Genomic DNA, 23750 nt, shown 5'->3' with positions numbered 1-23750 from the left:
CATGGCTTCAAAAATTCATCCAATTTTCTTTTGGTTTATTTGTTTTAGAAACTATTTCCAAAAATCCTATAGATAAATCGTTTCAACTTCTTAAGCACAACAAGACTTCATGGCCCAATGGATAAGGCGCTGGTCTACGAAACCAGAGATTCTGGGTTCGATCCCCAGTGAAGTCGATTTGTTTTTTGTTTACTTCAATTCCTGCCAAATTATAACATCATCATATTTTCCATTCACTAGTCTACAATATTGCATTACGATTAGATCAGCTCCAAAGAGGCAAATGCCTAAACATTTACAGCTGAAAGTTATTCATGACCTAGATAATCACTCACATTAAACTTCACGGAGCCTACTAAGGGTATTAACAATTTCACTCAGACAACTGATAAGCTCATCTCCTTGCTGTCTCCCGTACTTCAACTTGTCGTTGATACTAATATCATCCCCTGTATCATTGTCCTTTGCTAGATTCCTCCCAGCTATCGCGTGTATCAAGTCAATTTTATAACTAAGCTTCGCTTCCATCACTTCTACATCCTCTTCTATGTTCATCGTTTCCTCCTCTTCTTCATCTGTGGATATTTCTTCCACTGCCTTCTTCTTCTCCTCCATGTTTATGTTCTGATGGGTTGCTTTTGTAGGTTTCTGTTGAGTGTTTTCCTGAACTCTGTATGTCTGTGGCTCTTTTCTCTTTGTCTTCTGTTGCGGGATCTCCTTTGTAACTGTTGTTCGATGTCTTGATCTTTTTGACCCTACAAAATCTGCGTTTCACAGCCAAAGTGAGCCAAAGTGATTATAGGAGTTAGCAAGAGTGTCCGTGATACTGATCCAGGTAACTTCATCATTCTGTATATTATTAGAACACAGAAGAAGTCTGTCTATGTGCTATCTTAAGATTTGTACAAAGACCAGAGAAGTATAGTGTAATGTACCCAATTCAGCAGTGACATCAACAAGGTCTTGCGCTTCCGGGTCACTATCAGATTCAGTCCCAGCTTTGTCATCTTGGATCATCACAACCGCATTGATTGATTCAAAAAGCTCGTTATCGACATTCCCCGGAAGATTCAGCAACTTCCGCTTCTCAGTACTCAGGGACCAATACGAACGAGCACTACCAGCGTACCGAGATTCCCACTTCTTGATCTGATTGTAATCAGACAACAATGAATCCCATTTCCTCCTGCATTGGTTAAGAGTTCTACGTACATCCAAAATGTTACAGTTCTCTGAGATCATTGTCCATTTCTGGAAGCTGGATAAAGCATTGGAACAATCCGCTTCAACAGCAGCAATCTCATTAACCAGTATCAGACAGTCTTTGACTGTCCAGTCCGGAGCAACTTGAGACCGCAATCTCCGTGAACCCGAACTTCCTTCATCCATCTGAAAAGGGTGGTTGATTAACCTTGTAAATATAATCATCAACTTACACATTAACTACAAACAAAATTGTGATTTGAAACATAAAACACTCTTGTCAAATTGTACAAACCAAAAATATTTATATAGCAGTGAGTTGCATATGCATGTTCGTAGCTTGCATACTAGATCGGAACTAAAAAATAAACAAAGAGATTGTTCATGTTCTTTTACAATTATGATTTTGTGCTGTTTCAATTCCAAAGTATCGTATGTGTATGAACCCAAAAATGGAAAACTTAAAAAGAAAAAAAATGGGTAACTATATTCAAATTCAGGAACTAAACACATACCCTGAAAATGCAGCTAGAATTTTTCACCATTGAAAAAAAAAAAACACGGTACCACACAAATCTAAAATGAAATTCGAACAAGAATCCAGATGCATACGGGGATGTTCCAAACAGACGAAAGAATAGAACTTGATTTGAGCATCAGAAAATTTTCATTAGAGAGAGATGATTTGAGCAATTACCAGATCGCCGGAAACTGACACGTCGACGCCAGTAGAAGACGACGAGTGAGCGATATCTGAATTAATAAGTGAGGCCGAGGCAAATGCTATCATGTTATATATCTTGTAAACAGGCCGAAAAAGGCCCAAACGCTTTTATTTGACTTCAGCCCAAACTTCAGTCTCAGTTCAGTTGCATTGGGGGAGTCGAGTGGGGAAATCCACAGATGAATGTTCAGAAAATTGAACAGGTGGAATCTACTGATTCTTCAAACACACAGGAGAAGAGTGACAGAACAAAAAAAACTGTTGAAAGTAAAAGTGAATCCGGTGATGCAAATGACAATTTATATTCTGATAAGAAAGAAACAAAGGATATTACTTCAAAAACAGAGTCAGCCAAAGAGGAAAACAACAAAAATGGTGAAACAGAGGAAATTCATAACAATCAAGAGCAGACAAAGTGCGGTGTGGATAATAAGTCTCCATCAACTTCAAGAGGTCAAGGATGCTCGAAATGATCTAGAAACTCTTTTCCAAATCAAGCAACGGATTAACCAGCAATAAAGTTCCAGCTGAGTGATGTTTCTTAAAGAAGTGAAGTTGTTATGAACTTATGTATTGTATGCATATTCTTTACTTTTCATCATATGACCGGGCCTTAAAGTCCCAATCAGTAGTATTGAGTTTTTGATAATAATCAACACATACTGTTATATCTAGTTCTGAGACGTTTCCATTTTTATTGAGATTGACATAAACGTTCTAGAAGTAAACAGCTTGATACTTTTTGGAATTGTCCTTTGCAGCCTCCCTCTTTCCCATTATGGTGTTCCTTCTTCAATGTGTAAGAGCATTATGTAAGAATCCTCGCGAGTTCAGAGGTAACTATCATCATATACACTTCAAACACTGTTATGGCCTACCTAATGTAACTATCCTACAAAATCTTAATATCATTCTCATCTAAGCTGGGATATATAAATATGAAAAAATTGTCTATAAGAAGAAGAAGCATAATAAAAGATTTTGCTAATCATTTCACGACCTTAGTTTGAGAATTCTACAGAAGTTTGCATACCTTCACATTGTCACAGAAATTTGTTTTAGCAGAGAAATCTTCACTCAAACGAGAGAAGAAGAAAAGTAACAATAATAATAGAGGAGGAAGGAAGGAGCTATACCACTACTATTTCATTTTTTTTAGCCAATCAGAGCGCTCTATTTCATGCCCACTCTCACCAAACGCGCGTTGCGCGAGTGTCTGCGTTTTCTGTATGCACCCACAAAATCGCTTGTGTTGCATCAGACTCGCTTTTTTCTAAAAACCCGTCGCGTGTGACTTTTCCTCAAAACCTTATTAATTCCAATTTAAACCGAACCGAAATCAACTGTAGTTTCAAAACCATGTAACCGAACCGAAATCAATTGTAATTGTTCTATATTGGGCCACAAATAATACCACTGAGAATGACATATTGGTAATGGCAGACTTGCAGTGAAGAACTTAAGATCAAACTCAAAGAAAGAGCCAAATGTGTATCTTGGATTTTTGTTTGTTGACAAGATATCCTAACTCTCCCAAATCCAAGAGGCTCACAAAACAAGCCAACTGGTTAAAGACTCCTAAATCTACTACATTCTCACAGAAACATTACAACCGTTTCCTAAGTCAAGTTTCAAACTCTTTCTCTTAGCTGAAAACCTATATGGCTATATATATTATATAATCCAACTAAACTCTATCAGTTTCGAATGAGTCTTACTGCTTCCCTACCACATGTACTAAAAGTCTAAAACTTACCTATATAACCTATAAATTAGTAGACATATAGATGGATAATGTCAGAGGTGCAAACCTCGATAGATAGAGTAAACCTTAGTCTGACCAACATATATCTTTCTCAATATAACCAGTCTTTCCGAGGTGGAATTGTTCCCACCATTTTCTCAGATCAAGATGTTGTGTGGTGGAGTTTTTCACTAGCCTACCGTGTAAGTACCAACCCTAAATATTGCTGACTCCAATTAACGTTTAGATTTGTCGGATACATGTTTTAAAGAAGTGAAGTTGTTATGTATGGTATGCATATTCTATACTTTTCATCATATGAAGGGCCTTAAAGTCCCAATAAATAGTATTGAGTTTTTGTTAGTAATCAATACATACTATTATATCTAGTTATGAAGAAGTTTCTATTTCTTATAGAGATTGACATAACGTTCTAGATCATTAGAAGTAAACCAGCAACCTTTAAGTCTATTTAGCCACCAGCTCGCTATTAGTGATCTGCATTTCTCTCTTCACTTCTATCTTGGCAACCTCACACTGCAAATTTCTATTGTTACTTGGAAGTCTCAAAGAAGGTAAGCCAGAATAAGTCAAAAATCTTCCATAACAAAGAATTCAGATAAATGCAGGAGAAAAGAAGTTGACCTAAAGCAAAATGACAAGGGAGTGGTCTGCCAAGTCTCCTTATATTGGTCATTTCATCATCAGTTGGTTTTAGACTCACGCCAATATGGTAGAAGATCACCATCTACTAAAAGAGGATCATATGCCCACAAGTCAGTAATCTTGAACCTAATATTGGCGTGAGTCTGGTTCTTCTACTAGGTGTACTGGAGCCTAATCCTTGTATTAATAACAGAACAGTGTCCTTCTAAACTGTATGCTGATTTAAGAATGCAAATAAACTAAGCATACATACTTGGAATTAACTCTGAAAGCAGCAGGCAATGGCTTACAAAGAATCTCCATAAACAAATCCAACTCTTGTGTTTTCACTATCCTTTGTTCTTTCTTCAATCTACAAGAGCATTATGTAAGAATCCTCAGGAGTTCAGAGGTTAGTACCATCATATGCACTTCAGAAACACTGTTATGGTCTACCTAATATAAGTTTTTTGAATAGCTTTACAAAATCTTAATTTCATTCTCAGCTGGAATATATATATTAATTTTTTTTTGTCTATAAGAAGAAGAGGCATAATAAAACATTTTGCTAATCATCTCAAGATCTTATTTTGAGAATTCTACAGAAGTTTCCATATCTTCACATTGTCACAAAAGTTTTTTTCAGCAGAGAAGTCGTCACTCAAATGAGAGAAGTAATAATAATAGAGGAGGAAGCAAGGAGCTATACCACTACTATTTCATTTTTTTAGCCAATCAGAGCGCTCTATTTCTCACCCACTCTCACCAAACGCGCGTTGCGCGAGTGTCTATGATTCCTGTGTGCTATAACCCCCAAAATCGCTTATGGTGAAACAAACTCGCTTCTTTCTAAAAAACCGTCGCGTGTGACTTTTACTCAAAACCTTATTAATTCCAGTTTAAACCAAACCGAAATCAAATGCAATTTCAAAACCATGTAAACCAAACCGAAATCAATTGTAATTGTTTATATTCCGCCACAGACGGATACCACTGAGACTGCAGTGAAGAACCTAAGATCAATTCACTTGTTTCCATCCCGCCAAATCCTTCAGCAATTGCAGTGAAAAAGATCAAACAAATTGAGCAAAGAATGAAGCAAATACAGATATAAAGCTTCGTGTATAAGAGATGGGATAGAGTACCAGGAGAACATTCTTCGGCATTACAACGACGGGGATGAGAAGTTCCCGTTGCCAAGACGTAGCCGTTTGAGGATAGCAAGACAGTTCGACATGGTTGATCAGGTTTTCAGGAGATTCTTGGGTGTGGAATATGATGTGTGTGTTAGTCATTTCTTGGGTTTGGAATATGATGGGTGTGGAATATGATCAGGTTCGACAATACTTAGTCATTTCTCTTCTCAGAAACAGAGAAGATAAAGAAAGGAATATGATGTGTGTTATGTGGTGGGGTGTTTCAATAGCTTACGCGTGTAAGTGCCGACCCCAAAATTGCTTACTCCAGTTACCTACCAAACGTTTAGATTCATTGGATGGATACATGTTTAAAGAAGTGAAGTTGTTATGTATTGTATGCATAGCCTATACTTTTCATCATATGAAGCACTCTAAACTCTTAAGTCTCAATTTGACAATTTCTTGTGAAGCAGATTTTTTATTTTTGCCTTTTCGGAATATGTTATGGTTATACGTCTTATGGTGTAGTTTGCGACCAAGCAATCAGTCATGAAGATTACTACATATTTAATAAACGAGTCTGTCTTAGGTTAAGCTATAAGCCTCAACATATTATTTGTTTTATGTATCAGTGAGGTTGGTAATGTCAATGCATGTATGTATATGCCTTTGTGTAACAAATACATGTTAACTCATTGTGTTTTTTATTTATTTAATTGCGTGTATGTCTTTGTTTCCCTCAACGATAAAGCTTCTACAAACTGCTAAAATCGGCTTAGGAAAAGAAAAAACTACAGTGTATTTGTCTTCAAACTGTTAATTGTATCAGTTGTATAGGAAAATAACTTTTGACTTTGGATAATATGAGTCTCCATTATATAAAAAAAAATCATTCAATGTACAGATTAGATTCCATATTTTGAGAACAAAGATATTTTTCTTTTTTGTTGGGAAAGGCCAGAAACAAGCGTCTTCACCGGCCAAGTCACGTGACGAATGGAAAACACAACAGACAAAAATTCTGAAGAACTAAAAAAAAACATGCGTGGCATGAACTCTCGGTTCGGTCTCCATCTCTCTCTTTCTATAAATGCTCTTCTCCCCACACATCGCCTCCTCCTCATTAAAATAACAACATCTCGAGAAAGAGGTTCAGAGAGAGAGAGGGAGAGAAGGAAGGAAGGAGAGAGGAGCTGAGAGAGTGGTCTCATTACCATTACCAGCTCCGTACGAAACCGAATACGACGTCGTCCCTTCAACCTTTTCTCTGTAATCTCTCCTCCTCCCACGCGTTTCTCGGATTACCTAATTAAGAGAGGAGATCTTGTCTCACTGTGGGATTGATTTTTCTCTTCACGAAGTTCGTGCTCCAGGGTAAAGTTTTGATTTTTATTCTTCTTCCCCATTTGGTTTAGGTAGCTTCTGTTGCATCTTCTCAGCGGTTTCTCTTTGTGGTGTTTGTGTTTATTTAAATCCAAGGAAATGTTCTTACTGTTCTGTTCTCTTTTGATTATATGATTATTGCACCAAATCTAGATAGGCCAAAAAAAAAAGTCAATCCCTTTTTCCCCTTCTTTCTAGATTTTGGGAACACATGTTAATTGGGTTTTGTCTTTGTTCCAAAAGTTCAATGATTCATGTCTTTTAAGATTTCACCTGCACCACTACTATGGAAAACTCTCAAGTTGACCTAGAAAATTTACCTCGATTTTCATATTGAAAGAAATGAAAAATAGGGTCTTTTATCTTTTCTGAGCTGTCTTGAAGAGAACCAAGAACTGAGCTTATCTGTTGACGTTTAAAGAGGGGCTAACACTTGGAACACTGGTCCATTGTGATTGTTCACTCCACATGTGTTTTTAGCACTTGTCTTGTCTTTACTGTTGGTCCTTTTTCTCTGGCACTTTTACACTCCACATAATCATGTTTTGTGTCTTAATCTTATATTTTGTCCTTGTGCAGCATTAACTGCAGAAAATGGTGATGTGGGTATTTGGATATGGCTCTCTTGTGTGGAACCCAGGATTTCACTACGATGAGAAAGTGTTAGGTTTCATCAAGGGATATAAACGTGTCTTTGATCTTGGTACTATTCTTTTGTCATGATTAACAATTATGTTCCCTTGCTTATTTGATTAATCTATCTCATCTTCCCACTATTGAAGATTGACTGATTGATTGACTAATTCTCCTGTGTAGCTTGCATTGATCATAGAGGTACACCAGAACACCCTGCAAGAACGTGCACCCTCGAGAAAGCTGAAGAAGCCATATGCGTAAGTAGCAATTCTTAGGTGTATATGATTTAAGGATTTTATAATCTGTTCTTGAGGCCTGCTTAATTACTAATACATTCTTCTTTTCTTTCTAATCATCTAATATTTTCTTGACAGTGGGGTGCTGCATTCTGTGTCCGCGGAGGCCCAGAAAAAGAACGTCTGGCTATGGAGGTATGTTTTGGCATCTTAAAACTAGGTCGCATGATGTATCATGTTCATGCCTTTGTGTTGATCATTCTATTTATGCTCAGTACTTGGAACGTAGAGAGTGTGAGTATGATCTCAAGACATGTGTAGACTTTTACAAGGTGAGTTATGACCTGCCTGATTCTATTGAATAACCCTATTCTCTTATGCTCCAAAAACTGACCTGAAAATTTCCTTAACTTATATAGGAAGATGATCCCCTGAAGCCAACTGTAACAGGTGTGATAGTGTAAGTTATTTAGTGGCTGTTCTACCATCCATAAGGCAAATATCGCAGAATCTTTTATATCTCTTCTACAAGTCTTCTGATTCATCATGGATGCATTTTTTTTTCGATCTTCAGATTCACTTCTACTCCAGACAAGGTCTCCAACAAGTATTACCTTGGACCTGCGCCATTAGAAGACATGGCAAGGTAAAAACTTATTTGTCTCCAGACCAACCTATTATGCTCTACAATTTATATGCCAGATTCTTGTCCTCACACTAGCACGTTTTTTTGTGTATCCAAAGACAAATAGCGACAGCCAATGGACCATGTGGTAACAACAGAGATTATCTCTTCCTGCTAGAGAAGGCAATGCACGACATTGGTTAGTCCAAGCTCGCTTTCTCTACAACATGATTAAAAGTTACTCATTCGGGGTTTGAACATTGATAATCACTTTTGGAAAACAACGTCTGCTCAAGCTTTGTAGTCTTTTACGAGGCAAAGGCTCTGTCCGACCTTGAAGGGTTTAAAGAGAGACACTGTTTTTGATATGCTGAGCCATTTTGTTGTTTTCTTAAACAGGGCATGAGGAGGATTATGTTATAGAGCTGGCAAACGAGGTGAGGAAGGTTCTTGCAGAGTCTTCAACAAAGAAGGTGTCTCCGGTGAAGGAATCAAGAGTGAGCCGTGTAGCTAACAAGTCGAAGAGCAATGTCCCTACGGCTCATCAGATACTTCCTCTTCATCCAGAAGCTGTTGCCACTACAACATAGCTCTTGCAGATTACTTCTTAATTAATTGGCCATAGAGACGAGTGACAAATCAGGTCGTTTTGTTTTTGAAGTTTGTTTTCCGAGTAGAGGAGGTGTTGTAATCTTTTGTTTGTGTGGAACTTTGTTGTCTTGTGTGTCCTAACGAGTGCCTAGTTATGCACTTATTGAAGGAAATAAATGACATTTACTAGCTTAGTTCGAACAATATAAAGTCAAATTGCAACGAAAAACAAAACTTCTATTAGGTGAAAAAATTGACTCCCTACATCACTCTCCTAACTCCCTATATAGTTTAAAAACTTGAAACTTTTAAAACACTTTACCAAAATGTAGTTTTATAGAACTGTGGCCAATTACGTATTGGGCTTTGATTTGAATGGTCCATGACGATAATTAGATAGTGGGCTCATACGGTTTTTAGGGGGAACAAATATCTTGGGCTTTTACGTAAATCACGACCTTTTTGGTTTTTCTTTTGCTTAACACATTGCATTCAGAAAAAAGGGAAAAAGAAAAAAAAGTAATAGAGAGGCCGGCTTGGGGTATAAGCCAGTTCTTCTTCTTTCTTAAAGCTTCTTCTCATCAGTCATCACCGTAATCTAACTCGCAAAACTATCAAGCTCAGCGATTCTTTACGGTTGTCAGAAGTTTCGATTTCTCCAGCGATGGATCTCAATCTCGATGCGCCGCACTCTATGGGGACGACCATCATCGGCGTCACTTACAATGGAGGTGTCGTCCTCGGAGCCGACTCACGTACCAGCACCGGTGAGATTTTACCCTTCTATACTCTTCTAGGGTTTTATTTATTTTTCGTTGGGTTTGTCTTTGAGCTTCGTTTTCGTTTCAATCGGAACGGAGAGTAAGTGTAATCGATTGTTCTATTTTGGAAATTTCGACAAAGCTGATGAAATTGGGATCTGTTGTGAATTACTCGCGCAGGGATGTACGTAGCGAACAGGGCTTCTGATAAGATCACACAACTCACAGATAATGTCTACGTCTGCCGCTCTGGATCGGTAATAATCTCTCGTTTGTTGGATCTATCTTTGGGATTTCATTTTTTTGTTTTTGTTTGACCATTTCTGTGGTGACTATTTTGCTCGCTAGTTCTTCTTGTAACTCTTTTGCTTGCTGGGTTTCTTACTTATGTTTATTGTTCATGATTAACTTGCTAATGGGTTATCGTAGATGCACTTTACTGATTACAACAAGCTCTCTTCTTATTCCCTTTGCAGGCTGCTGATTCTCAAGTTGTCTCTGACTATGTTCGCTACTTCCTTCACCAGCATACGTGAGTGTTTCATCCTCGCATTGATTCGACCAAAATACATGACTATATACTTGTGTTATCTTCTATATCTGAAGATGAAATAATGCGTTTGCTTTTGTTTTACAGAATTCAGCTGGGGCAGCCTGCGACTGTAAAGGTTTCTGCCAACCTTATCAGGATGCTCGCTTATAATAACAAGGTACAAGTTTGCTTTAGAGCTTGTAGTTTCGTGTGGTTTTCTTACCACTTACTTGAACTTATAGTAAGGAGTGTGAATGTTGGAGAAACATGCTCTAAAGGTCACTGATAACTTTTGTTTGGAAGTTTGACCTCAGGATACATGACAACTTGCTTATGTTTTATATTGCTTTATTGTAACTTCAGCTGAAAATTTTGGGGCCATAAAGATTGATGTTACACTCTCAAACCTAGCATGCTAGTATTTGTGAATCTCTTGTTGTTCGTAGTGTTGTTGTAATGATTGTTCTCTTCTCTGAAGAAGGAGCATTTTAAATGGAAATGTAGAACGTATCTATTTTATTGCTACTGTATGCAGTTCTCAAGACGTATGCATTCTATTGTGTAGATATGCTACAATCTCAGTTATCTGTACCATGAACCTATCCTGTGTGTTATTGTACCGTCATTCCTTGTTTTGATGAGTTGGATTGTTGACTGAAGCATTGTATGTCTTTGTTGGGCAGAACATGCTCCAAACTGGTCTCATCGTTGGAGGATGGGACAAGTATGAGGGTGGGAAAATCTATGGAATTCCACTCGGTGGAACTGTAGTCGAGCAACCTTTTGCCATAGGAGGTAAAAACCATATTGTTTTGTGTCTAATGATCATTCGGTTTAAACATAGCTGTATTCAATTAAGTTACCTTTGCTATTTACTTACATGATACTTAGCTTCTGTTAACAGTTAATAGAGATGTGTGTGTGTTTGGTTAGGTTCTGGTTCAAGCTATCTTTACGGGTTCTTCGATCAGGCCTGGAAAGAAAACATGACCAAAGAAGAAGCCGAGGTAAGTATCCTTATATCTATGCTTATGCCATAATCCTCACAATTTCCATATGTTGTAACTGGTCCTTGCTATTGTAAATCGCAGCAACTTGTTGTGAAGGCAGTATCATTAGCCATCGCCCGTGATGGAGCCAGTGGAGGTGTCGTACGAACTGTCATAGTAAGATATATCTCTGACCAAAATTCTTGGAAGCAGAGACTTATAACCTCTTTACTGGAAGTTAGGTAACAAACTGCTTTTGATGTTTTTGAACAGATCAACTCAGAGGGAGTCACGAGAAACTTCTACCCTGGAGATAAGTTGCAGCTTTGGCACGAGGAATTGGAGCCCCAAAACTCACTCTTAGACATCCTGAACGCTGCCGGTCCTGAGCCAATGGCCATGTGATGAGCAGACAACGATCATTATCTTACTCTTGGGCAAACATTTTAGATATTGCATTACATTTTCCAGTGTCTTAAAGACTTTAAACGCTGTTTGAGGTTCTTTTGTAATGACTTTTTAATGGATATCGTGTTTATTATGGCTATGGTTTTCTAATTCCTCTGTTCTCCAAACTTTACCATCTTCTCCGAAATTGATTTTCCAGTCAGTTAATTAACATAACAAGACCAAGAAAATACAGTGAATATAAAATAAAAATACAACCTTTTGTATGCTTGACACGTGTCTGGACAATGGACACTTGAACTTCTGTGTGCTAGCTAGAATCAGTGGCAGGAACTGGAAAGTCGCGGAGAGACAAGAGTAAGATGAGTATGTTATCGGGGAAAGCTGGTCATGATCTGTTCGTCTATGGCAGCCTCCAGGAATCCGAAGTCGTTAAGGTGCTTCTGAATCGCGTCCCTGATAGTGTCTCCGCCGTCCTCTCCGGCTTGTGCGTTTCTCTTTATCTCTCTCACACCTAATCTGTCTTAGTTTCATTTGTTTTGGATCCAATTGATGTTGATTGACGGAGATTCCGGGATTCTCAGTCACAGGTTTAGACTCAAAGGCCGCGTTTATCCAACCATTCTACCGGACGGTACCGGAGAAGTCACCGGGAAGGTTCACTTATGATCCCTAATCTCCATTTTTCACAGATGGGTAAACTAGGACAAGACTTTAAATCCATAGGAAAACTTTACGGCCATTGTTCTTTGTGGGGAATTTTGATGTTATATTACTCTAAAAGATAATTGTGTTACCCTCCTTGTTTTGTGTATGTGTGTACTCTTGATTTTGAGGTTTATCAGAAATTTGAATTTGAAGTAGTGTCTGTTGTTCTTGTAAGGTGCTAAAGGGAATCACAGATGATGAACTGAAAATGTTAGATGAGTTTGAGGATGTTGAATATGACAGAAATGCTGTGCAAGTGGCGCTGACGGTAATTAAAGTTTTTGATAAGAACAACTACCTTTTACATATTGGATTCTGACATATCAACCTCTTGATGCTTTGTCATCTGCAGGATACTTCAGAGAAGCTGCAAGTCCAAACATATGTGTGGAAGAACAAACATGACCCGGATCTTTATGGAGAATGGGATTTCGAGGTTTTAAATCTTTAACTATATGCTTCCTTTAGTGCTTTTAGAATGTGGAAGGTTTCAACCTTTACAATATGTCAAACTACTTGTTAGGAATGGAAACGACATGACAAGGAAGGTTTCGTAACTGCGACCAAGAAATTTCTGGAGGATAGGAAATTACCAGAAGCAAAGACGAGGATGGACACATTCAGAACATTCTTTAAGCAGGATTCTGAGAATGGGAAACCTCTGGATTCTTGCTGATACTCTCTGATGACTTTTGGTACTTGCAGTTATATTAAAGTGATATGCCTTTGCTGAACAATGCTTCTTGGGGAACTATAGAAACAGAATGTTCATGACTCCTGTGCAACTACTACCGAGACATGAATGGGCTTTGGCATGATCATGTAATTTCATTAAAACGTTGACTGTTTTTCTTTAATTTTGTTTGCTTCAAAGGGCTTACAAATGACTAATGCCTTGGAAAATAAGCATTTCCATTGTTTCTCTGATTGTCTTTTAGCTCATAACTTTGAATACCAATCTTCTTAATCCAGTAAACTATATGAGTCATGGAGGTACAGTGACATTTAATTATTTTTAAGTTTCCGAGGCCTATGGTTCGTTCATGTTAAATTTCTTGCTGGATCTTGCTGTCTTTTCTTTTATATATATAACCTGCACTTCCTTCAAGTTGCTCATATAATCACTACTACAGTATCCTTGAGATCAGGTTAAGGGAGATGATTACACATGTATTATTGGGTGATTGCTTTACATGGGAGTTAAGTCTCAGGGTGCAGATGTCATGTGGCCTTTCCGTTTTATCAGATCTCACTGCTTGTTAAGCTCTGACTTTGACTATCCCTTAAACCAGGTGAGAGAGGACATAAACATATCATTCCATGAACATCATCTTCTCTCTCTCTCTCTCTCTCTCTCTCTCTCTCTCTCTCTCTCTCTCTTGAATCTTGATTGATTTTGGGAGGATACCAAGATCATTCCTTTTTTATTTTGCCGTACTCTGTTAGGGACTAATCGTAAATTGCATGTGAGTGATCAATAATGAGCGGGTACTTAGTTTAGAGAAAATGTGCTTGTGGTTTTGTTATTATATTCACTAATTAAGATACTTATTATAGCATTTAGTTTCGGTTGTAAAGGCATAGGATACTACTGTACGTTGTGAATCTAAATAGTTAAATGTTAAACAACCACAGTCTCCACTTGAAGATTAAAAAGTACATTGCCGTAGGTACTCATCTTTTATACACTATTTTAATTCATGTTAGTTACTCTATTAGTTTATTTTTAAGTCTCTAATTACTTGGCAATAGCTGCAACATCAATACACATGGGTAGTTCCCGGAAAGAACGTAGGATGCATAGATATAGACGCATGAACCTTTTGTTTTTCCTGTAACAAGGTATCCGGCCTAAGCCTAACCTAAAACTGCCATATGACTAGCACAATGGCCGAGTGTAAGCTAAGCACAATAGCACAATGGGATGCCCGAATTTACGATCTAGCCACTAGAGTATGCTTACCACCAGTACTTGGTTCATCCTTTAAATTGACTTGGCATTTTGGGGTGATTTGGGTTTGGTTTCTATTTAGAGTTAGAGGACAAATGCAGATGTTGAAAAAGGAAACTAAACTCTGTAGTTATTCTTGTATAAATGTTTGTGATTATCCATTCTTAAACTACTCGTGTGACACATTGTCCTCCATGTTAATTCGTACGGAGTTATCCTCTTGGATGTAGGATTGACTTCTATAATATTTGAAAATAGCAGTGATCTAGACAGCGGAAGATTGTATTGTGGTCTCACATTTACATGCTTCAACTTTGAACCGAAGAACATTATTGAATGGATCTACTGATTAACAAGGAGTTTGACTCTTTACTTCCTTGATTCACTTTAGGGCAGAGAGAGAGAGAGAGTTTCATTGTTTGGTCTGTTTCAATGATCCGTTTGTACATTCCATTATTCAAAAATCTCTCTATCTCTCACTCTTTTTCTCATTGAAGTTAACATAGTACACAAAGTCCAAATCCCCAAGGGAAAAAGGGGGAACATGGGGAAGAGGAAGAAGAATGGATTAAAGTAACAAGGCAAATGAAAACAAAACAAAAAAAAAACTATCTGCACATTGGGCTGTGAGGTTGATGAGATGGAGTCCTAGGGCAATCCGAAGGATGACGATAACTCATCACTTCCTCAGTCGTGGCATTGAACCTGCACTCCTGGGTGGTCAGGTAGGCATCATTCTTGTTGTCCTCCATTATCTTCAAAATGCTCTCGAACACAGCAACTTCACAAGGGATCCTCAAGATACCAGCTTGTTGAAACCCAAACTCTTCTTCTGCTTCACGCAACAGCACGTGGAAAGCTTGGTGGCTAAGGTAGTCTGTTGGTATCTTGTATCTCTTCTCCTCTTTCCCCACAGAGACAGCTAAGTAGCCTTTAGGAACAGCTGTTGTGTCTGTGAAGGATAATGTCCTCTTCAGAAACTTGATGCTCTTGCTTCCGCTTCCACTTCCACTTCCACTTCCACTTCCATTGGTGTTGATGCTGATGTTGTTGTTGTTGTCATCGACGCTGTCGATCTTGTTGTTGTTGGCTTGTTTTGATGCGTGGGCGACTTTTCTCCATTTCTTGAGGATCTGTTGAAGCTTAACGATCTCTCTGATTTTGTTTGACTTCTTGGCTTCCATGGCGGCGGAAACTGAAGAAGGAGAGAAATGGCTATGTGCTTGGTGTTTATTTTACTATCTCTGTGTGTGTGTTGTGTGTAATAATGGAGATCGACATGGTGGGTTTTTGGAGATTAGGGAGATATATAGAGGTGCTGATGACATTTGGGAATCTTGATTTAAAATATTTAATAGATTAATTTTGAAAATAAATCTTTTTAAAAAAATAATCGACTAATCATATGCTTTTGGTTTCTTAATAACCAACTTGAAAAACCTCTCGTTGAGGTATTACATCTTGTTTGACCTTCTTCTCTTAATAACTTAATTAAAGCCATGTTTGTTTATGCTTTTGGGATTGCGTTTCAAATTAGCAACTAGTACACCATTTTTTTAACTGACAACACCACAACTATTTTGTAAAAGAGAAAAAAAAAAAAAGACTTAGATGTAGCTTACTCTTTCAGCCATTTTATCTGCATAATAATGATAGGAACCAAAAAAAAAAGAGTGAATGCAAGAGATACGTATAAATTACTACTAACGATGTTTAATGATATTTACGTAGTATCGTAACATGTTCACTCTAGAGACTAGATACTGAGTCTTTCGGTTCATTCATTTTGTTCCACGGAGAAGACAAGTAAAAGTTTCTATTTACATCCTTGAAAGGAAATAAACCTGCTAGACTTGGGCTCTACCACTTTAGAATTACTTATTTTAAAAACGAAAATTTTATTACTAATCGCGACTCCGTCATACGTACTGTGTGTGTATTTAAGGCTCTAATATGTATGAATAGAAGCTAAAAATAAATAACTTCGAATGTAAGGAAAAAAAAAAAAAAAAGTGAAGGTAAATGTTGAGGTAGTGTGAGAGAGAAAAGAAACATGAAACATGAAACATGAAACATGGTGAGAGGAAGGCTTCAGTTCCCAAAGCAAACGGCTTCACAGTTCAGTTCACATGAATCTAAGGATTGGATCTCCTCCTCCTCCTCCTCATCACCTTTTTTTCCCTTTTTCAGAAATCTAGTATAAAAAAATAGATTTTAGATAATACTTTTTTCCTAATTTTAGGAGTAACGACAAAACAAAAAGAGAGAGTTTAATAGAATAGTAGTAAATTTACTTTTACCGAAGCACGCATCTCTCATTCGAACATGGAGGACCGTGTCGGTAATAAAGGACTTCAATTTCCACGTCAATGTTCGTGCGGTTTCGGGTTTTATTCGAACCACCCCCCCCCCCCCCCCATGTGAACCCTCTAGACCTTTTTTCCTTTTTTACTTTCTTGTAGATTTTAATTTCCAAATAGGGTGGGTGGTGTTTTATTTCTCCAGATCCAAATCATCTTCTTTTTTTTTTTTGTATATCGTAAATGTGTTTGTAAATAAGTAAATCAACAAGATACCAAAGAACTTTTTCCGAAAATTATATACATGGAAAAAAATGATTGGTTACAACGACTAAATCATATGTGTTGAATTATATTCGAATTGGTTAAACTTCTTATGATAAAGTCGGCTTATTATTGCATAAAAATTGCATGATAATAAAGAAAAGTTGACGCCGATTTAATAAACTAAAAAGAAACTTATTTGAATATTATAGTAGCATTGAAGTTTTCAGACTGGCGATCGTTGCATGTGCTGGTGATGAACTAGCGGGGAAGCAATGAATACTATATATATCAGCAAAAATTACGCATAAAGCATTGTTAATATTTTATCAACGTAAATCATAATACTTTTTTTTTATTAGAATATTATATTTTCTATTTACGTAACGAGTTCAAACTAGGCTAGATTATATATAACTCAAAATACAAATTATGTGATTCGTCTACTAATATAAACATTATCATACTTCATACACCACAAATAACATTATTGGCAGACTCAGTAGTTTGGTTATTGTCATCCATCCAGTCTTGTGTTGTTTTATTTAATTATTATGATCATTATTATTAGAAAACAATACACAAGTGAAGTCGTAGCACATAACATAACACTACGAACGTAGATTTTAGTGATGTAAACCTATTTATGTAGGTGTAACATGAATATTATAAGAGTTAAAGAGTATATAATTGTTATATGTGCTATGTATTGTTTTTTTAGTTTTCTACAACTTGCAAACGAACATATTCGGATTTTAACTTGGATTATAACAAGACAACACGACACATATCATATGTTTTATTTATGATGAGATTCAAACTTTTAAGATGAATTATGTATAAGTTAAAATCAACGGTGGGTCAACAGCTAGCTAGCTAGGTGAAAGCATCATCGTCCACCGATTTATTTTTAGTTTACCAAATTTTATTTTATCACGGCCGTAACTGCTATCCTACACGAGACCACTTAGGCCACCAATCCACCATATGTACTATTAAACAATTTTATCATCTTCATGATTCTTCAATTCATACGTAGTGGCCCGTACAACATGGCCTATATCACTATACACGTTCTTCCTTTCTTTCTTTTTTACGCATTAATTAGTAGGTTAGTTTTTAATAACTTAATCAGAGTTTTGTTGCTCCTAATTCAAATGATTAATTACTTACTTCGTGATGATTCTGTAGAAGCAATCACATGAGCTCTATTCTTTGGAGGGTTATAATAAGTAGGTTTGTAGTAATTCCGTACATTTTCCATGATATTATAGAAAAAAAAAATTTGTTAAAATAAGTCTAATTTAAAGAAATATTTTTTGAGTTTTCTGTTGTAAAGTGTGGTACTAACCACCATGAAGGAACAAACACGTACAAATGATTGAGTTGAGCCCTAACACATAATTGAGAAAATGGTACCATAATTAAAATTAGGAAAAAACTATATATAGCTGGCTATTATTCCCTGATCTTTCTACGTGCCAATATATAACTCAATAATACATTTCATGATTGTTATTTGGTCTAAGATCATTATTTGCAAAATATTAGTATGTAGTATTAAATCTCTTGATTAGTATAATGATACACATTCCAATTCCCGTTTTATTAATTAATCAAACCCTGATCATGCAAGCATTTGCCCTTTTGCTTGATCTGATTTCCCAGTGTCTTTTATCAAGATTTGATTTGCTGTTTTACAAAATGGATAAACTAAAATGTATGATAGTGTATATAAAAGCCAAGGAAGCAAAAAGAGGAAATTATGGATTTATATATAATAACATCTCATCGTCATACACCGTTATATCAATACATTTTCTTTTCTTTTTTAAAGTAATATTCAACAGTAACATTCAATACCATACATAAATGCGCATTGCCCTTGTTTTTTTTTTTCCAAACATATCCCTATAAAACCAGTTCTGAAAATTAAAGTGATGATTATCTACTCACTTTTGTTGCTAAACAATTTTTTAGGTTATCACATATTTTTAATACGTATAGTAGTGTACACCAGTAAAGAAACTAGCTAGGCCTTGAAGGTTGAAACAAGCGAAAGTCCTTTTTTTCTTAATTAATCTTGAAAACCCACGTACGCCTAATATTCACAACTATCGAGCCCAAATCATTTTGTAATATATATTGGGCTATAAACATAAAAGAGATATGGTCAAGACTCAACACATGTTTTTGAGTAAGTGGGTTAATTAGCTCAAATGGTAAGTCTGCAACTACATGTAGACGTGTGTCGTCGTCAAGTCTCCAAAAGAAATGATAGAATACGTCACTATGATAACAGTAATAATTCGGACCGAGCAATATATGAAAACTGCCTCAGTGAGGTTTTATCTCCAAGTTCCCTCTTTCTCATCATTTTTTTACGGTGACGTTTTTTTGTCTTCGCTCATGATCATCTTATAGTAGTTTCTTCTGTAACTACGACTCTATACTATTGAGATTTTGGTGTGCCTTGTGAGTTGTGATTCAAAACATGAAGAAATTTGAAGTAGAACGATTTATTCTATTATTCATACCAAACTATTTTATGAGTAGGCAGATAGCACCGATAACTCGCTTTGAAGTGTTGTTTTATATTTGCTGAGCATATAATTTTCAAAAGGAAATAATAAGAAGAAAAAAAAATCAGAGAGTTTCAGTTATTTTGTATGCTTACAGTATGATTAGAAAAAATCTTGCTTTTTGATCAGTTCCACTTTAAAATAAATTGAGTTGTCCAAGAAAGTTTCACTATTATTCAAAAGCATTACTTTATAAAATTGGATTCCACAAATGAGAGCATATAATTCCTTTATGTGGGAAACAGGATTTGAACATCAACGCCTAATAACATGATGTCTGATCTGTGGCCAGTGACCTAAATAACACTGACATATATTCAAAGACATTTTTCACATCATCAATTAAGTCCATCTTCCAAAGCTACAAGATATATTACAAGACCAGGAAAGAAAAACAAATTTTGACTCAATTATTTTTTTCTGTTTCTTTCTATTGTAATTGGTGATCTTTAAGATAAGAACACTGATCATCAAAATAAAACGAAAGTCTAAAGTCCTCTCAGAATAGAAATCTACCGAGAGATGTAAACATCATTACTTTGTCGATATATATAAAAAGATGTTTTGGATCGAGCACATTGCTTATGGGATGAGAATTTGTCTAGTGAGGGAAAAGTATCATAAAAAAAAAGTAGGGTTGAGCCAACCACACATCTTCTAGTACACAATTCTTCAGATTTATTCATTCATGATTTATTCTGCACATCTTCAAATCTCTGATGTGCACTAAACTGAGAGATATTCTTATGCTACTCTAGATTATGTATAGACATGTGCTATATAAACTTTTGTTCTAAATTAAACTTCTGTTTAGTATGTGATGTGTAACTAGACTTCACGTATCACAATTTGATAGGCCGAGATAGTATTATTTGTGAAAGAGCGACACACTAATTATAACCTATCCAAACGTCAAACCACCCTAGAAAATTAGCCATTAACTTGTTAAGTAACAACACCCTATTTAAACTTGGTCAGTCACAGACATTGATCCAAATACGTCCAATTAATAACTATATAACAACGACAGCCAACTTGGTTACTCACAACATTTAGAATACTCAATAAGTCGTAATATATAGTCCAATTTTATAGCAATCAATATATTGTTCGATGATTGATCTAGCTTTTAAAGTTCCTTTAGTTCTATAACTAATGAGGATATAAAGGAGCACTATATATAAAGTTTGAATTATACGACAAAGGACACTCACAATATGAATCAAGCCGCACTTCCCGTCCAAGAACGTCGTCACGACCAAAGCTTATAATACTCTTCTAACGATATTGTATGTACATATATATTTACTTTATTCTCATTTTTTATTCCTCAAATATAGTAACGAGGAGATTCAAGAAAACAACAGTCGATCTTATACAGCAAACAAATATTTACTATATAACAGAAGAAAGAGAATAAGTCTATATAACAGAAGAAAGAGAATAAGTGTATAGAGGGAGAAGCTGATGTGAATTGTGGAAATAATATATAGCTAGGTAGGATTCCAACTTGTGGGAAGATAAAATGAGTGAAACACGTACACAATACCAAATAAGCTAAGTGACGAGGGAAGCATGAAACTTATCGGAGATGGTTAAAGGTCGGCCTCAATGTCTTTGTCTTATCTCATATGATAAGGACTAATTATTATCACTGACGATAAATCGATATATACCATATGTATATGGTCCTCGTCAGATTTCACTCATTTTTTTACTCTTTGGGAAATTATACATTGCTAGTTATTTTCAGTTTTAATTTCTAGTGCTATCCATCCGTATATTATATATTATAAATTGTAAGATATACATAGATAGTGTTGTATGTATTGTATTATTTATCAAAACTATAGCTCTTCTATGTATAAAAAAGTTTGTAAAACTAACGTATAGTCTCTTACCTTGTTGTGGAGTAATTAATTTTTATCGCTGCAGTATCATATATATCGCACACGTACGAAAATATATCATAGTACGTTGATACGTTCTCTTAAATCTCTATATGATATGATCTTGTTTAGTTTTTTGTTAATCCTTAAAATTATATACGTTTTGTCTGTTTAAATTAAAGAATATGTGAAACGTTATTCGAAAAAGTTGAAACTTTCTGATACTGCAGCATATATTTGCCAGACTCACCAGGTATTGGGAAAGAGTATCCGACTATCAGTTTCAAACTTTCGAAGCTTTATCGTACATGACAATTTGTATAACGTGCATGTATTAATCTATACACACACATATACATCATATCTATATCATTTCAAGAATCAAGATCATATATAATAATACAAAATATATATATACGCGTACGTGATTAATGTATAGGCCTTTTTCCAAAGATATGAGTAGAAGAAGAAAGAACTAATATAGAAGATAGAAATCAAAAGCGTGCAAGAATTATAAATAGTATCATGGGCTCAGCTATAGAGATCACTTTGGTGGTTTGAAAACTAACAACAATGGCGAACAAAAGGACAAATTTTATGCCACGGCATCACCCTCTCCATCCACCCCCACGTACCTTTATGTCTTTTCTCTTGTTTTGTTTTTCTTTCTTTTATTCATTTTTTTTTTTTGGGTTTATTAATTACCAATGTCAATTTTCTTATAAATAGGGACTTTTTGTTTTCCAAACATTCCAATAAGTCACACATACAACAAAGAGAAAAACATAAAAAGAAGGAAAGAACTTCGATAATTTTGAAGTAAAAATGGAATGGAGAGAATGTTATTTAGATGTGATCTTGGTGCCGCTAGGGCTAATGGTATACGCAGCGTACCATGTTTACTTGTGGCACAAGCTACGCACACAGCCTCTCACCACCATCATCGGCACTAACGCTAGAGCTCGCCGTTTCTGGGTCGCTTCCATCATTAAGGTAACCTTCAACTTCTTTTATATATATATAAAATTTTTATTTTTATTTGTTTTAATATATTTGGTTGATTAGGACAACGAGAAAAAGAACATCTTGGCCGTTCAAACGCTTAGAAACTGCATAATGGGGTCGACTTTAATGGCAACAACATCGATCCTTCTCTGCGCGGGTCTAGCTGCAGTTATAAGCAGCACATACGCAGTGAAGAAGCCCCTAAACGACGTCATATTTGGGGCTCGCGGAGAGTTCATGGTGGCTCTCAAGTACGTCACGATCCTCACCATCTTCCTCTTCTCCTTCTTCTCTCACTCCCTCTCGATTCGTTTCATCAACCAAGTCAACATCCTCATCAACACTCCTTTTCCTCCGGAGGATTTGGAGGATGAGATGATGATGACAGCAGAGGAGTACGTGGCTGAGTTGCTAGAGAGAGGGTTCGTTTTGAATACCGTAGGGAACCGGTTGTTCTACGCAGCGCTGCCTTTGATGCTTTGGATTTTTGGACCGGTGCTTGTGTTTCTGTGCTCGGTCGTGATGGTTCCTCTTCTTTATAACCTCGATTTCTTCTTCTTCGGTAAAGAAAGAAGTAAAATCGATAAAAAGTCGTGTTTCGGATCTGTGTAGAATGGAGTTTTGGTCAGTACGTCGTACTAGAACAAGTGATTTGTAGTTAAAAGCGATATTATCGTCCTATTCTGTTGTTAAGGCCATGACTACTGAATTTACAAGGAAGTTGCAAATTTCGAAGATTAATTTTGCGCTTTATTTTTATCTGTACGTGGATTTAAAAACTTATATATGCGCTTTAGTATAAAATTATATATCATATACAGTATATTGAGTAGGGTTTAATTTGCTGGGCATAATTAAGTTTACGTACAATGACAACACTGAGATATTTACATATTGGAGTGTGTGGTGTAGTAAATAAATCACGTTTTGGTATACTGAGCGTTATTATTGGCAATTCCATGTGGGTGACTTTATAACGTATATATCGCACAGCTCTCTTGGTGTGTACGTTATTTTCTGTTTGTAATGTTGCAATGCATGTGGACGTCGACAAAGAAATGGGCCAAAAAAACTGTGATGTTCACATATATATTCCGTGCATTAGTATCTCTCTTATAAATTGGTTAGTTGTTATAATTGTTATGTGTGTGATTAGGAATCCGTCGTCACGAGAGCCTAAATAAATCCTCCCAAAGACAATATATAAAAATTTAAATATTACCTAATCGCTATGGACACTAATTTTTAATTAACGAGAATTTAAGAAGACGAGCTAGCCATCGATATAGTATTCGCCCAGATGGAGAGACGAACATTGTAGGATAAACACAGAAGGGAGAGTATGATTAATTCTGAGGAGACCAGCTAGATAAGCATATGTCATTTTTGTCAACTATGCATTGCAGAACAGAAAAGTCAAGAGGATTTAAAACAG

General features: G+C 36.2%; 6 protein-coding genes and 1 non-coding gene across 8 annotated transcripts; 5 read left to right on the top strand and 2 right to left on the bottom strand.

Moving 5' to 3' along the window:
* The first annotated feature begins 103 nt into the window (after positions 1–103).
* On the top strand, positions 104–176 carry TRNAR-ACG. The gene has a single exon. It is a non-coding gene; the product is annotated as a tRNA-Arg (tRNA).
* A 29-nt stretch (positions 177–205) lies between these two features.
* On the bottom strand, positions 206–1949 carry LOC17880700 (trihelix transcription factor ASR3). 2 transcript variants are annotated; one of them, XM_006284044.2, is made up of 3 exons: positions 1901–1949; positions 936–1389; positions 206–764 (listed from the first exon to the last, which is right to left on the bottom strand). In XM_006284044.2, the coding sequence occupies exons 2-3, from the start codon at positions 1387–1389 to the stop codon at positions 337–339; spliced, it is 882 nt and encodes a 293-aa protein (XP_006284106.2). In that variant the 5' UTR covers positions 1901–1949; the 3' UTR covers positions 206–336. The 2 variants fall into 2 exon arrangements, with proteins under 2 accessions (XP_006284106.2, XP_006284107.1); XM_006284045.2 differs by lacking the exon at positions 1901–1949 and adding an exon at positions 1719–1827.
* Positions 1950–6572: 4623 nt separating this feature from the next.
* LOC17878856 (gamma-glutamylcyclotransferase 2-2) lies at positions 6573–9120 on the top strand. The gene is made up of 9 exons (XM_006284418.2): positions 6573–6829; positions 7418–7541; positions 7655–7731; positions 7849–7905; positions 7986–8042; positions 8130–8170; positions 8285–8356; positions 8455–8534; positions 8735–9120. The coding sequence occupies exons 2-9, from the start codon at positions 7433–7435 to the stop codon at positions 8923–8925; spliced, it is 684 nt and encodes a 227-aa protein (XP_006284480.1). The 5' UTR covers positions 6573–6829; positions 7418–7432; the 3' UTR covers positions 8926–9120.
* A 317-nt stretch (positions 9121–9437) lies between these two features.
* Positions 9438–11768, top strand: LOC17879034 (proteasome subunit beta type-6). Its single transcript, XM_006284395.2, has 8 exons — positions 9438–9693; positions 9868–9944; positions 10164–10219; positions 10325–10397; positions 10903–11014; positions 11153–11226; positions 11311–11385; positions 11482–11768. Exons 1-8 carry the CDS (start codon positions 9591–9593, stop codon positions 11611–11613), a joined length of 702 nt encoding a protein of 233 aa, XP_006284457.1. The 5' UTR covers positions 9438–9590; the 3' UTR covers positions 11614–11768.
* A 170-nt stretch (positions 11769–11938) lies between these two features.
* On the top strand, positions 11939–13300 carry LOC17878719 (AIG2-like protein C). The gene is made up of 5 exons (XM_023778954.1): positions 11939–12103; positions 12201–12273; positions 12500–12592; positions 12677–12760; positions 12848–13300. The coding sequence occupies exons 1-5, from the start codon at positions 11979–11981 to the stop codon at positions 12998–13000; spliced, it is 528 nt and encodes a 175-aa protein (XP_023634722.1). The 5' UTR covers positions 11939–11978; the 3' UTR covers positions 13001–13300.
* Positions 13301–14681: 1381 nt separating this feature from the next.
* Positions 14682–15635, bottom strand: LOC17880426 (auxin-responsive protein SAUR63). The gene has a single exon (XM_006285550.2). It carries the CDS (start codon positions 15457–15459, stop codon positions 14884–14886), a length of 576 nt encoding a protein of 191 aa, XP_006285612.1. The 5' UTR covers positions 15460–15635; the 3' UTR covers positions 14682–14883.
* A 6450-nt stretch (positions 15636–22085) lies between these two features.
* On the top strand, positions 22086–23050 carry LOC17880645. Its single transcript, XM_006284380.2, has 2 exons — positions 22086–22303; positions 22376–23050. The coding sequence occupies exons 1-2, from the start codon at positions 22136–22138 to the stop codon at positions 22925–22927; spliced, it is 720 nt and encodes a 239-aa protein (XP_006284442.1). The 5' UTR covers positions 22086–22135; the 3' UTR covers positions 22928–23050.
* Positions 23051–23750: the final 700 nt, after the last annotated feature.

Source organism: Capsella rubella, unplaced genomic scaffold, assembly GCF_000375325.1.
Source record: "Capsella rubella cultivar Monte Gargano unplaced genomic scaffold, Caprub1_0 scaffold_7, whole genome shotgun sequence".
Classification (NCBI taxonomy): Eukaryota; Viridiplantae; Streptophyta; class Magnoliopsida; order Brassicales; family Brassicaceae; genus Capsella; species Capsella rubella.
Note: the sequence above shows the minus strand (reverse complement) of the source record. Positions and strands in the feature narration are given on the sequence as shown.